A 14,209-nucleotide genomic window follows, 5' to 3' on the forward strand; every position below is an offset into this window, starting at 1 on the left:
GTGATTGAATATTACGTTTAAAAAATTGTGACGGTTGCGTCTAGGCAAAAATGGGAAAAACACGTTATACCGTGCACTGTTAGCGAAAGATGGCAAATCAAATCTTGATAATTATTTGAAAATTGAGGTTAAAAAAGGGACCATCAAGTCGATCAAAAAGGAATTTTTACTTCAGGTTTGAAGGAAGCCTTCAATTAATTCAATGTAAGGTAAAAATTCAGCCAACTTCTCTGAGCGATGCAGCCGACGCTTTTCAGCCTGCCGTTGGTGCTTATTGAACTACCTGTTTATCCAAATCAGTCTACACTTTTAAATTACATGTATGATTGATTTCACAAGATCAATTGAATTAAGAAAAATAAGTCACAACGTATTATTGCATGACTTTGTACAACAGCGGTATTTACAGTTGGGGTTGTTTGATAAGCATTCACCATTAGATTTAAACATTTCAATGCGACTTACACATTATTCAATAGGTACCCAGCTCACCTTTGCTGGATCACCTTTGCCTAAAACAGTAGACATATCAACTTTTAGGTAGCCCTGAAATACCGGACGAGAGCTAGGACCGTTTCACAGGGGTAATCCACTTTATTCAAGTATCAATCTTACCATAGCTAATCACTATCTTAGAGTTTTTCTAAGGGTAAACGTGAAAATCCACTGAGAATATCACATGTTTTTTAATTTATAAGGCGAGATCAAATCAAACGTTTTTTAAGGGAAGAGGAGAAAAACGATGGAGAAAAACCGGTAAGAGCGGTTGGAAACAAAGCAGAGAGTCTGAAGAAAAACACTTAATCTATGCATGTCTGGACAAAAAGCTAGAATGGGAGGGTCAATAAATCCTATTTTTTACCATGCCCTTAGAAAAATACACCCAATTTCCCCCCCCAAAGCAGAATGCAGGAACGCCATTGGTTACATTCGTCAGTATTCCCATGAACCTTTCCATCGATCAGTGCCAATTCAATTGTTATCAAACCCAACCTTTCCCATTGTGGCCGCTCCGTAATGCTATGCGACCACCGTGTATTTGTTCTAGTTATGCAACCCTTTCTGTGTGGAATCCCGTGGAATATCCCACTCGTCACTTGTCATTTCTTGGTATGCTGATACAAGCCGTTTAAAGCGAGTGTGTAACACCAAGAGGAAAACACAAGTGACCTCGTGGGATATTCCCATGCGTATCACCACTTTGAAAGCGTTGCATAACTAGTATGTCCACAAACCGGTATCTGTGCTTTACAACCATGATTAGAGACAACAAAGGGAAGTCATACAGCTACCATGATGCCTTTTCACCCACCAAGAGCTGCTGTCCCCAATGGTTTCCCTTCAGGATCCGTCACACTGACTGGCCCAAGCTGCGACAGAAATCCCGTGGAATCTGGTTGAGCATAGACTGTATTTCCCACATTTCTCGCGCCACCGCTAATTAGCAAAGGCCTTGGGAAATTAACTGGTGGGCCGAACATTGAGATCACACAGACCCTGATAGCCTGTAATTCTATACAAGCTTTACTGATTCTTAAAGGGACTCGGTCTTACAATGTAACTAAAAGAAAAAAAAAGGGACCCCATTCTCTGTAAAAGGAAAATTTATTTGACATGTTGTAATTTATGAAACATCTTCTAGAAACTGTCTCATCTATTTAACTTAATTACCGTTAAAAGCTCCAATAAGTAGCCCTTGACCTGACTAAATTTCTTCCAGGTGAACTTACCTGATAAACAAACCTACCATTATGTTCAATAAACATACCATAACACATAAACCAAAATAAAAGTTGTCTCATCAGCATCACAATTCAGCATGGTTCGAAAATAACTATTTGATGAAAAAGGCTACCTGGAAGTTAATGATCTTGTCAAAGTAACACCATGGGTGGCAGTGTTGAAGTCATAGACAAAGAACTGAAAGAATATAAATCAAGACCAAAATACATAAGTTCACCAATCACTTATAACAACTGTACATGTAAGTAGGTAAGTGCGGGGGATGTAGCCATGGCAGGTCGTGTGGGGTGTAGTATGGGTCAGTGAGTATATAAAAGGTTGGTACGGTGTAGGTAGGTAGCTAAGCAAGCACAATGTGATTACCGTGTGTAGTGTGCGAGTGGGATGCAGATGATGTTTGGTATGTTGGAAGCTTATTGATGATTTAAAATGTTACGTTATTTAATTATAATTGAAACTATAGAGACATTCAGTGGCTATTATAAGCTACCAAAGTACTCACTAATAATAAAACTACATGTACATGTATTACAGGTCTCTTACATGTAACTAACTAAGGGCGCGTTTGATTGACCGTATTCGGAATAGGAATACATGGAATAGAAGTTAGTAATCCTTCGTTTTGCGGGAATTCACATTAATGTTGTCAAACATCTGCTAAAATGCTATTTTAAAAATAGCTTTATTTTTCTTGTTGCTGCAAAATGCCACACATAGTGTTTTAAATCATCACTCCACATAGTCTTATTCCAGAATAGGGTCAATCGAACGCACCTAAGGCAGGTAAAGTATGGGTTAGTGGGTAAGTACATGACTGTACAGCTTGAGTCGGTACTAGTTAGGTAATGGTTTGGTACTGGTATTGGCCGGTACGGTAGATGGGTTGCTTGGGTGCCGCGTATGTCAAGTAAGTGTAGATGGATCGGCAAGTAGGTAGGAAAGAGGGTGGGTATAGGTAGGTAGGTATTTCGTGTGTATAAGTATTTAATAGTGTAGTGAAGGTGGGGTAGCACCTTTGTACTGACAGTGTGGAAGATACATCGATCAGTAAGTACGTTAAGTGACCTAAGGTAAGTAAGGAGGCAGACAGGAAGGCAACCAGACAAGCAGGTAGATTGGTGGTACAGGGGATTAGATATTCTATTCATGCACATGATTGTTGGGTAAAGTATGCCTTTCAACCAAACCAAGACAACAGCATTTCTGTTTCTTCAATTAAACGCGATCGTTCAATGGCTTAGTAACCTGGCGCAATACCTCGTTTGCGTGCAAGGATCGTCACTCGTGTTGCGTGAAAATGCTGGTTGGTAATGATTGTTTTTTATTCTTTAAACAAACCTGGCTGATTTAAATGCTTTTGCAAACTTCGTATTGTTTAGTTATGAGTTTTGGTTTTGTTTGTCATGGAAACCTTGCACATTTTCGCATTGTTTGCAAGTTATTTTCCAAAAGATTGACTCCTGCTTCTGTGATGTTGTGCTTATCCTCTAAAGCCCTTTATCGCTGAACAACAAAACAGGTTAGTTTGAGGTTTACATGTTCGATTTTCTGAGAACTTAAATTTTCGAAACTCAAGGACAAAATTGCCCGCATTATACAACAACTGCTGAACCACAAAACTATTAAGCGCTTGAGGCCCAGATTTTTTTAGTGTATCCACATTTCCAGAAATCGAAGAATACAAGATTGGGTGTCCCAGTAACATTTAACAAAGAAATTAAGAAATTGCTTTTTTTGCCATCAAAAATGGGGGGTCGACTTATACACGGGATCGACTTGATACACAGGTAAATACGGTATCATGTGAAAACCAACTGAGAATAGGTGCAATGTACCTGTAAGCTAGAGTGGGTTAGTAATTAAGTACCATAGATAGGTGAGTATGTAAGTAGCGGGAAAGGGAGGTATTAAAGGGAGGTACGTGTATTAAGTAAGTTAGGACTCACACAAGACTAAAGTGGCCCATACATAGCAGAATTCTTTTTACCTCATCCCAAAATGGACAATTTGTTTGTTCTTTGATTGTTGTGCTCTTCTTTTGATTGCCAACATTCACTGTGCAAACTGGATCAATCTGGGTTCCTGCAAATTGTCGTCCTTCCAGGATACGAACTTGTATCTGAACAACAACAAGAACAAAAAAAATACATGCCATTGATATGATATCATCATCTACTGCTTAACACAGCAAATGGTCCACTTCTTCAAATAAAAGACAATTTGAAACCAACCTGATAATCTTGTTCTCTCACTGACATTTTCTTTTCAGCTCGTACTCTGGGATGGGCGTGACTACTGCAAGAAACATTGTCAGGAACTTGAGCAATGCAGAAGTTCTGTCTTAATGGGTGTATGCAAAGAATCTACAAATTATTGTATTATAAAGTCACTCTATAAACAGCATCACATCTAAACAAAAAAAGCATTTTTCTGATTAACAACACACTGACATTATGTCACGTACCATTTCATGCTCATGCTGCGGTCACTATGCATACTGATCTGTGATCCTCGGCGACTGCCAATTCCATCACCTTTCAACATGGCATCAAACGGTAATGTACCCTCAGGGGAAATAAACCTCCCTCCTCCTCCTCCTCCACCTCCAAGAGATGCTGGCATGGACTCCTTCCGCAACTGCCGGTGGTTGCTGGAAGGTAAACTTGTCATTGATTGGCTTTTAGAAGTCTTACCACCATAGTTACTTCCTGCACTAATGAAGGAGCCTCTGCGTTCTTGACTGTATGGATCCATCCCCTGGTACTGGGTGTCTGGCATATATCCAACCTGAGGTAGGGCATCCGGTGTATCGTGAATGTTGTTCACCCACTGAGAAACATTCCCCTCGGGAGGATTATACTGTAACTCCAGTTCAACAGTTGCCTGAAATTTAATTTAATGATTGAGTTTTTCTTTTCTTATCAATAAAAAAATACATACATCGACACAAGGAAGCCTAATCACAGAAAATCTGACTGGTCAATGTGTAACAATGTAATTGGTAGTAATTTGTCTTCCTACAATAATTTATTTTGATTGGCTCGGATCCCGACACACGTGTAATTCAACATAACCCAACAAGCAATAATGGCAGAAACAATTCCAAGCCACACATTGATGAATGATCATTCTTCATATCGTACAAATAAGAACTGTTTAACCTTAAGCACTGTGTTGTTCATATCTATGAGACTTTCCATGACTTCAAGGTGCCCATCTTGTATGAGCTTTTGGAGTACCATACGAAATACTCCGACCAATCTAAAAGAGAGGAAAAGAAATAATCAACAATGAATACTTTTTATCAAACAAAAACACACAACACAGCAAGAACCAAAAGTTTGTATTACGTAGCTACTGTCACAGAAACTTCAAAGGAACAGTGAGACACTGTTAAAGAACATACAGGTGTGTTGTGGTCTCTCCTGACCAGCTACAGACTAAGAGATATTAATGTGACAAAATTTGCATCGTTGAGCAGTAACGTCATGCCCTTGACATATCTTACTTCAAGTCAATCATCTATGATTGAAATGTGTAACCTAATGGGATTATTAAAGTTTTTGAAGTTTTAGACTATCCCCTACATGTAGTTTTTAATGACAACTTCTTATTGATTTTATTAATTTTTCATAGTTATTATTAGGTTTATCACTGTATGTACAGTACTGTTATCAGTTCTTCATCTTCCTTCCACTGGATTCCGTTCAGTGTGACTGGTACCCAGTTGTGATGGGGGTGTACATGTGGGGGCTCACAGCTGGGTTGCATACATTGCTGGCCACATGGGTGGTCCAGTGGGGTGGAGCTCAGGGGTTGTGGGACAGGCCTCTGGCAATCCCCAGTGCACCTGACCCCACTTGCCAAGAATGTTGGACATTACAGAATAAATGTGAGTTGAGGAGAGAAAAGAATGGCAGCTCAATTACACTTCTTGTTATTATTTTTTTAACTTCAAAATTTATTGGGATAGATTATTTTGTATCATAGTCACATATTGTACGATTAGACCTCAATTTGCAGTCACCCTCAGCTGGTACGTTTTCAGTTACCCCTACGACCAGGCAGGTACAAAAGTCAGAGCGGATCAACTCGGATTATTCACCTTGGATCGAGCGAAAGACAGTTTTGTAAGCCAAAACTATTCGACGTTTGTCCCGCTTTCACCAAGGCTAGCTTAAAGATTAGGGATAGGGTGATTTCTCAAAGCCTTATCACTTTTTTTTATGTTGAACCGAGGTGAGCGATCTGAGTTGATCCAGTCCGACTTTTGTACATGCCTCTAGCAACCTGGCCACCACCCAGTTTTAGCCCTTACATTTTCACTAACAATTAACTATGTGTAAATCAAGTTTGGTGTCTTGAGACCAATCCCTTATCTAGAACTGTACGAGACCAACCTGTTGTTGAATATTTTGTTGAAGTTGTACACTTCAATCTCAATGAATTCGCTGGGGTCCAAAGGACTCTCCAAGGGCCACTCAAAGTCCTGCAGTTCAAGAGACACACAACACAAATTTAATCACAAACATCAAAATAACAAGAAAAAAAACTTTTAGAAAGCAAGTTGCTTGGCAACGGGCAAAAGGACAAGTAACTTAAAATCAGAGTCTCCTTTCACCCATTGCCAAGCAACTTGCTTTGTATAATTTCCACGGGCACCAATACACCTTTCCATCATTGATGAATAAGAAAAAAACTTAGAAATTATATGTAAAATTCATATAAGACATAACAACATTTAAGGAACACGTCCAAATTTCGGAATTGGGTGACACCAATTCCAATCAATTGGGTTCCGATTGGCTGAATGTTTGCCCCGATTTTATTGGTGCTGAATGAAACGGCATCGGCAACGAGTCGCATATCTTCATCGGGCTGCAATTGCAGAGAGTTTAAATCAGCGGTCTTGCTTTGAAATACTGACCTTTAGCATTTTTTCATGTAATGTTTATTATTGACAACAGCAAAGTGTGACTGATTGTTTTCGATGCACAGTCTTCAGCCTCTTATTGACCTTCTCTGTTTTGTACAACAAAATTGAATGTTACATCTTCGAACACTTGCTTCTATTTCCCTTGACATGACCAGAGAAGAATCAAATTTGCCACGACAGTGGATTATTCGAATTTGAAATTTTGAAGAAAGCGCGACATAAACAATATTTTTGTATGATATCCCTTTAACAGCTTGAATTTGCGTTGACCAAAAATGTGTAAAAAAGGAAATCTTTGTAGGCAATCAAAATATATTGGCCAAAAAGTAGCAAAGTGAGACAAACATCTTCAACCAACTGTCATGATACATGTGTATCAGTCATGTTTACCACGTTAATCATTTCGCCATAGCAGCCGCTAGTTTGAGAGAGCCAACTCGGACCATCGAAGAGTCAGGCAAGTTGTTAATTGTTTGCAAATAAATGTAAAGAAAGCGATGAAAGAGACTTTCAACTGTTTTTCCAACAAGATATGCCTGGTAGGTCTTGCCCACCGTACTTTATATGCACTAGGTTCGCTTACATTGAAAAGGCAAAGTTTGCACAATTACCTTAGCTAACAAATTGACCTTTTTCAAAAGCGGATAGACGCTGCTTCCCAAAAAAAGATACCTCATTCCTGTTTTCCTCTAGAAATTGCCTAGTAAAACTGCTTTTCCATGCATTTGTGCTTGAAGAAGCTTGTGTAAGAGCGTGCAAACACAATAGGAGACAATATTTTGGTTTGTCACACACTCCTGCACTGCAATGTGCAAGTCAAAAGAACGTCTGTGTCTCAAGAACGCACTTTAATACTAAACCAAGAGCTCAAAAGTAAATCACAGATCTTTTAATAGCAAATTAATGTACATGTACAATGCAGAAACTCGCTTAAGCAATTAACAAATATACACAGTTGACACGTCTCAGGGGTCTTGGTTACTTACTAGGTAACTTGTCATGCACAAAAATCTATAAAAACCATGGCAAACTAGAGTTTTGTTTTAAAAGGGGACCAGGTTGAATGGGTCCAATAGGAACTGGATTTATGTGGTGTTTTGCATTGAACTGTGACTTATTTAACACTTTGTTATCAAAATAAAACGAATTCCACAGCATGGAAAAGTTAAGCAGTTTCCGATCAACTGAAGAAACACCGGCAACACCGGCAACCCCGGCGACCGGGCTGAACATCGAAAATCCTTCAAACAAACTTGAAACCCAATGTATAATTCACGGAAAAGTTTAAAGTAATGCTTTACAATGAAAGACTTGAAGAGGTTTTATAAAATAATACACAATGTAATTGTTTTTTTTTTTTATGTGGTTTCGTGGCATGTTTACAAGGTCGCATTTCATGTTATCAGATAGATAAAACGCATGATGACACTAATCCACATTGGAATGTATTTGGCTCCGATTGAATCGGTAATGGAGTTACAGTGTATCAACATCGGAAATGGCAAAAAAGCATGATAAATCGGTACCACTTCCGAAAGATTGAAAATTAATTAATCAGGTCCGTTTCCGATAGTCAGGTTTCCCGACCGAAATTTGAACGTATTCCCTTAACCAATTGATTCCAGGGAGTCAGACTTGAAAGATTTTACTCTGTCTAATGCCAGGCAATTTTCCTTGTCAATGGGGAGTGGTTCAGCTAGGAGTCAATGGGTTAATGTTATTCTGTGAGTGTGCACAGGATATGAGATGGCTATAACCAACAATCTCATGTTCAAAAAGTGTTCATTGGAATAATAATAATTATTGGTTGATCAAATTATATTACACCATGAATTTTTGCAACTTTACAAAACGACCAGTGTAATCAGCTTCCATTTAATTAAGTCATGCAGCATATGACCTGATAGCCGAGACTGAATGTTAACGGAGCTATGTCATGCTATTTTAGGGTGTTTAGGGGAAAATCTTTTGTTAATCACAAGTTTAAATCTTGAAAATGGTAATGTGGAAATCCTTTATGAATAAAACTATTGTTACATCACAGACAAGATGATTCAATTCTGAGCAAAAACAACCTTTATCCAGGAGATTTGCCATAAACTTGAAAAACATCTGGTTGACTTTTTTTCAAGATTACCATTGAAAATGCCATCCATTTCAATCTTGTCCATAATTTGTGTCCATCTGTGCTTCTCTTTCCTATTGCTGTTATTACAGTATTTCTTTAATTTATGTCGTTCAACAGCTGTAGTACTTGGTCATTGCAATGTTTCATTCCACTTTTTGGACATTTTGGGTGTCATGAAATTTAATACACCATTTTGCTTGACATAGTCCCTTTAAGCAATCATAATTCTTGAATTGAAAATTGAATGGTTAAATGCAGTTTAGCAGTTTCACAGAGTTAACAACAAAGAGCAGTAGTGGTCTGGCCGCATGCTCATTCAGTCGCTTAAGCACATGGCAATTCATGGGACATTTTTCCAGCCACTTTGTGCCAATTCCTGGTCCAGTTAGGCTTTTGTGTCCCCCCCCCCCCCCCACCCCACTTCCACCAGTTATCAATGTGACGCGTGCCTGGATGCCTGGTGTGGGGGCTCATGGCTAGGTTGCTGGGGTTGCTTGCCATGAGCAATACTTGGTCAAGGGGTTGGCTGGTCTCCAGTGGAAGCCCCTGGAAATATCCCAGGCACCCAACCTGGATTACAGTGTAATGAGCAGTTGTAAATACTCCGAAAAGCAACAAACCTCATCCCAATCAGCTTCAGAACAGTTTTCTATTACACTTGTCTGGTATGTAACCCCTATGGAGATAAAATAAGAATATTCAAATTGTTAATAATGTATTACAGTGACAATATTACTTGTTGACAGAGCTAAATAATAGTCATGACAAGCATTACATACTGAACAGAATATCAAGTTTCTGATTGGTCAATGACAAATGCATACCTAAGTTACAGAGTGCAATATGGAAGTTGCTATGGAAACACAGTCATGGCCAGGAGTAATTTTTGTTGAGTATCGGTATATGACAAATAAAAAAATTGTATGAACTTGCCTCTGCAGTTCATGATTTATGTCAGATTGCACTCGCCTATGGCAAATGCAATAATTTTGAGAACTTTCAAAACATCACTCATCCAATAAATCATGAAATGATGCACTCGTGTTCACACGATTTCCTGTAGCACTAGTACAACTACTACTGCCACTACTAATGATTATGTAGTAATTCTTGACTTTATGTGATCAAAACAACCTGTGAGGTCCACATGGTATTCAAACTCTGCAGGCCTGCATAAACACTGCTTAGCCTCTTCCCTGGAGCTAGGAACCCAACAAACTACTCCCAAATGAGTGGCTTCATAGCTCAGTTGGTAAAGCATTGCACTGGCATCGCATCTACAATCAGCGTCAAAATTATTGAGACAATCTTATCCTTTAGACTCGATTTCAAGCTCGGTGCGAAAATGGCCCCCTCCCCTCGCATCCCTGAGACAATGTTGTGTTTCTATGAGCCTTGTCGACAGCGGTACAACATTGATTAGGGTGGGGGAGGGATCGGTATCCCGAAAATGTACTTTTTGGACAAGTTTTCTTTGCAAACAATGAATGTGTCATTGCCAGTGTGCTCTGTTGTCAACTGTCTCAACTAATTTTGTTGCCGATTGTAGGTCACGACATGGTTCAAGTCCCAATGAAGCTGCCTGAATTTTTCAGGTGTCCATAAGAGACAATTTATTATCGCTTAAATTGTCTAGATAAGTGCAAAGATCACTTCTACCTTTTGACGTATAATATCATGGGACGCCATTTATTTTGTCCTCAACTAGTCAAAGATAAATACTAAATGGTACTCTGCTAATCACTTTTGAATTACCTAATCACTATTGAGTCAACGAGCCCTACTGACTTAATTTACAATAAAATTGTATCACTGACACCACTTTTATTCAAAGGCAAAGAATGCTTAATTTCATATTTCCCAATCAATAAAGTGCAAACATATATTTCAATGTTAGCAAATTATTCTTGAAAACAGTCCCACCAAACAACTTTTATCTAAAGGCATGTTTTTTTAGAACTTTTCCCACAGTTGACTTTTAGCTCAAACTTATCTACATCTTGTTAAAAGGAAAGGACACTAATCATTGAGTACAAAGACTCTTATTTCAGTCTTAGATCGCCCATGATAAAGACACTAGTCTAAGAGTGAGTGTTGAAGCAATAGGTCTTGAATCGTAACATTTTAAGTTGCATTGGTAAACGGTTATGTATTATTCTTCAAACCTTTAGTTAGTAGCATCGAACTATTTCTAATTAACAATCTGGAGCCGGCGCCGTTGCTAAAGGCATGTTTTTTTTAGAACTTTTCCCACAGTTGACTTTTAGCTCAAACTTATCTACATCTTGTTAAAAGGAAAGGACACTAATCATTGAGTACAAAGACTCTTATTTCAGTCTTAGATCGCCCATGATAAAGACACTAGTCTAAGAGTGAGTGTTGAAGCAATAGGTCTTGAATCGTAACATTTTAAGTTGCATTGGTAAATGGTTATGTATTATTCTTCAAACCTTTAATTAGTAGCATCAAACTATTTCTAATTAACAATCTGGAGCTGGCGCCGATGCTCAAAGCCTGGTTAGCATTAAGTGTTGGTTAAGAGGTATCAAAACCTACAGATTTTCATGGTATTAATTTTAATGCCGGTTAGCACTAACCATGCTTCGAGCAACCCAGGTCTGGTTGTTATGTGACCCTAATTTAGCTCAATCTTGGTTCCTAGTTGATAAAGTGCACATATGATGCAAACAAATATTAACTTTATTTCAGACTATCGGCAGTTCGTATTAGCTGCTACTTGCTGGTCAGCACTGAATTCTTTCTGTAGCTCAACTTTAGATAAGTACTTTAAAACCTTCATAGTTGAGAAACCTAATAGGTTTGGGTCAACCATCACCAACCCAGCTTCAAACGATTTGGCCCGAGTGTGACAGCTTGAAAGATACAGCACATGTATTTTGCTGAATCAATGGCCCGATTTTGATAACAACAGTACATCAATAATTATTATTCCTGAAGCAGACAGCCAACAGAAATCATTATTTGGTTCAAATACTGATACCAATCAAATACATTTGTATACCACTTTGGTATCTTAGATACATGTACACTTACAGAATCTTCATTACCATATAAAACACATTCATTTCCCAAGTCAGGTATTTTTAATGGAGATCTAGATAGTATATAAAACAGTTTAAAATAATATACCCATTAGATCTTTCACCTATATTACTGACTCTATCACTTGTCACAGGACTCGATAAAAGACCACTGGGACACAAAATACATAAAGGGAGAACAAACATTTTTCTCAATGAAAATATTTTGACCTCCCTATGGTGTTCACAGACACATAAATTAAGTCCTACTGAGAAAGTACATGTGAATGTGGAATAATTAACTAAAAATCTTTGAATGACTCCAGACAACATGACCTCTAACCAAAACTTAACAATACCTGCAGTATATCCAACTTTACCATTGTTTACAAGATAATGTTATTATTTAACATTATTAACTTGTATGACTTCACTTTACAAAAAGTTTCCAAAGAAATATAATTATAATTTCTTTTACTGTTGGCAGCTTCAAAGAAAAAAAAAACTGATCAACAACAAGAAAAGAATTAACTTAATTAGAATCATGTGTATTTTGTGAACTAAAGCCACCACATCTTGCAGTTGTTCAAAACGTTTCATTTCCAAGAAACACAATTCTAATAACTGCAATTTGTTTACACAAATAATGTTGCTTAGACCACAAAAATTGTGCAGTTGCAATATGTTTCAAAGCATGGGTATTTCAAAGTAAATATCACTTTTTTTCAACAAAAAAAGATATTTCAAGTCAATTTACGCTTCCAATTTCACAATGGTAGAAATTATTTTCCCCCAAAAATTATATGTTGCTTTATGCAATAGGCCCGGAAGCTGTGGAAGACATTTCGTCGACCGGCAATATAAATTTTGATCATTGAGGCAAAAAGATTTTTTCAAGGGAGCTTTGAAGCATCGATGAAGAACACAAGAATAATCGCTTTTTGTTAAAAGCTGGTACACATACATGTAAAAAGTTCCTCTATCAAGAGCAAGGATAGATGTCACGGTTGAAAGGTTTTCCAAGTCCTGCGGTTCATGAGAAGGTTTAAGGAACGTCACTTCACAAACGAATTTTCCCCGTGAAAGGTACATTATTTAAGCTTCTCAAGTAGGAAACCAATATTGAGCTCCTCAATAAAGAATTTATCGGACAATTTTTAATCATATACATTTTGGGTTTATATATTTTTTGATTAAGCTTATGTCGTGTCTGAACATTCATTCAAGCTGTATTAAGTTGAGTATTACATGTACCACAGTAGGAAAAAAATATTTCTTTGAAGATAAAAAACCGTATAACAGAAGATTCAGACATGTTTCGTTTTTCGTTCTTGCGAAACACTACAAAAAATTAAACATCGACGTGAATGTCGCTTTTTTTGCCATATAAATTAAGCTTACCAAACTGAGATTACATATCAAACTTGAATAATTAAATATCTACTAGCCGAAGAACAGCGACAAAAAAGCGTAGAATACTTCGGTATAATTTCAAAAATGAGGAAATTCTTTTATTGTTAATAAAGGACCATAAAAAAATCCCCAAAAATTGCGAGACAAATCGCTAAAAAGGGAAGCTCTGATCGAACGCAAATCCCACGTATTTTTATCAGTTTGTCATAAGCGATCGATCGGGTCGCTCACAACACAAGAAGGCCCTCAAAATCTTTTACAGCTTTTGACAGCTAGCAAATTTATGAAAGTTCTCAGGAACATACCTCTAAAAGTGACCCTGGCTACACGATCAGACTTTCCCCGAAGATTTGAGCAGGTTTTTAGAAGCAAAAGCAAGGACATTTTCGCGATATGTCAACTCCACAACATGGCGAAACAACTGCTCCAAGCGAACGAAGAACCAATCAGAAGACGAGTGCAAAACAGTTGGTTTGTACGGAAGAAACAATTGATCTTCGATTTGCGTAATTTGAATAATTCATCTCCTCCTGGAAAAAAATCAAATTACTCTAACACCGAGAAATATCTCGGAAAATATATCTTCAGGTGAGTGTTCAGTTTTGGATCGTTCCACAATTGTGTTTCCGATATATAAAATTAAGACAACAGAAATATCACTAGGAATAAATGCAGGAATATTTTTCTTGTCAGAACGGTAAATCTGTTGTGCGTAACATGGAGATTTACATTGGTTGTGGGGGCAGAATTGTTCTTAAATTTTAATAGGCAAGTTGTCAGTCTTTTCCGAGATGTTTGGCCCTCTAACAATGGTATCCGTCTCCATAAAGGGAGATTTATTTGATAACGATAATAAATTGTGCAATTCTAGTGGATAATTTGGTCGGTCTCCATGGAGAATTCCTGCGTCACAGAAAAGGTGATTCGCAAGGAAAATTTTCAAGCATA

General features: G+C 37.8%; 1 protein-coding gene across 1 annotated transcript; it reads right to left on the reverse strand.

Annotated features, from left to right (window-relative positions):
* Positions 1-1,851: 1,851 nt before the first annotated feature.
* Positions 1,852-13,830, reverse strand: LOC137976721 (otoferlin-like). Its single transcript, XM_068824071.1, has 9 exons — positions 13,812-13,830; positions 13,567-13,685; positions 9,428-9,483; positions 6,144-6,232; positions 4,905-5,004; positions 4,208-4,626; positions 3,975-4,038; positions 3,731-3,862; positions 1,852-1,920 (listed from the first exon to the last, which is right to left on the reverse strand). The coding sequence occupies exons 2-9, from the start codon at positions 13,643-13,645 to the stop codon at positions 1,852-1,854; spliced, it is 1,008 nt and encodes a 335-aa protein (XP_068680172.1). The 5' UTR covers positions 13,646-13,685; positions 13,812-13,830.
* Between the last annotated feature and the right edge of the window lie 379 nt (positions 13,831-14,209).

This window comes from Montipora foliosa, chromosome 11 (assembly GCF_036669935.1).
Source record: "Montipora foliosa isolate CH-2021 chromosome 11, ASM3666993v2, whole genome shotgun sequence".
Classification (NCBI taxonomy): Eukaryota; Metazoa; Cnidaria; class Anthozoa; order Scleractinia; family Acroporidae; genus Montipora; species Montipora foliosa.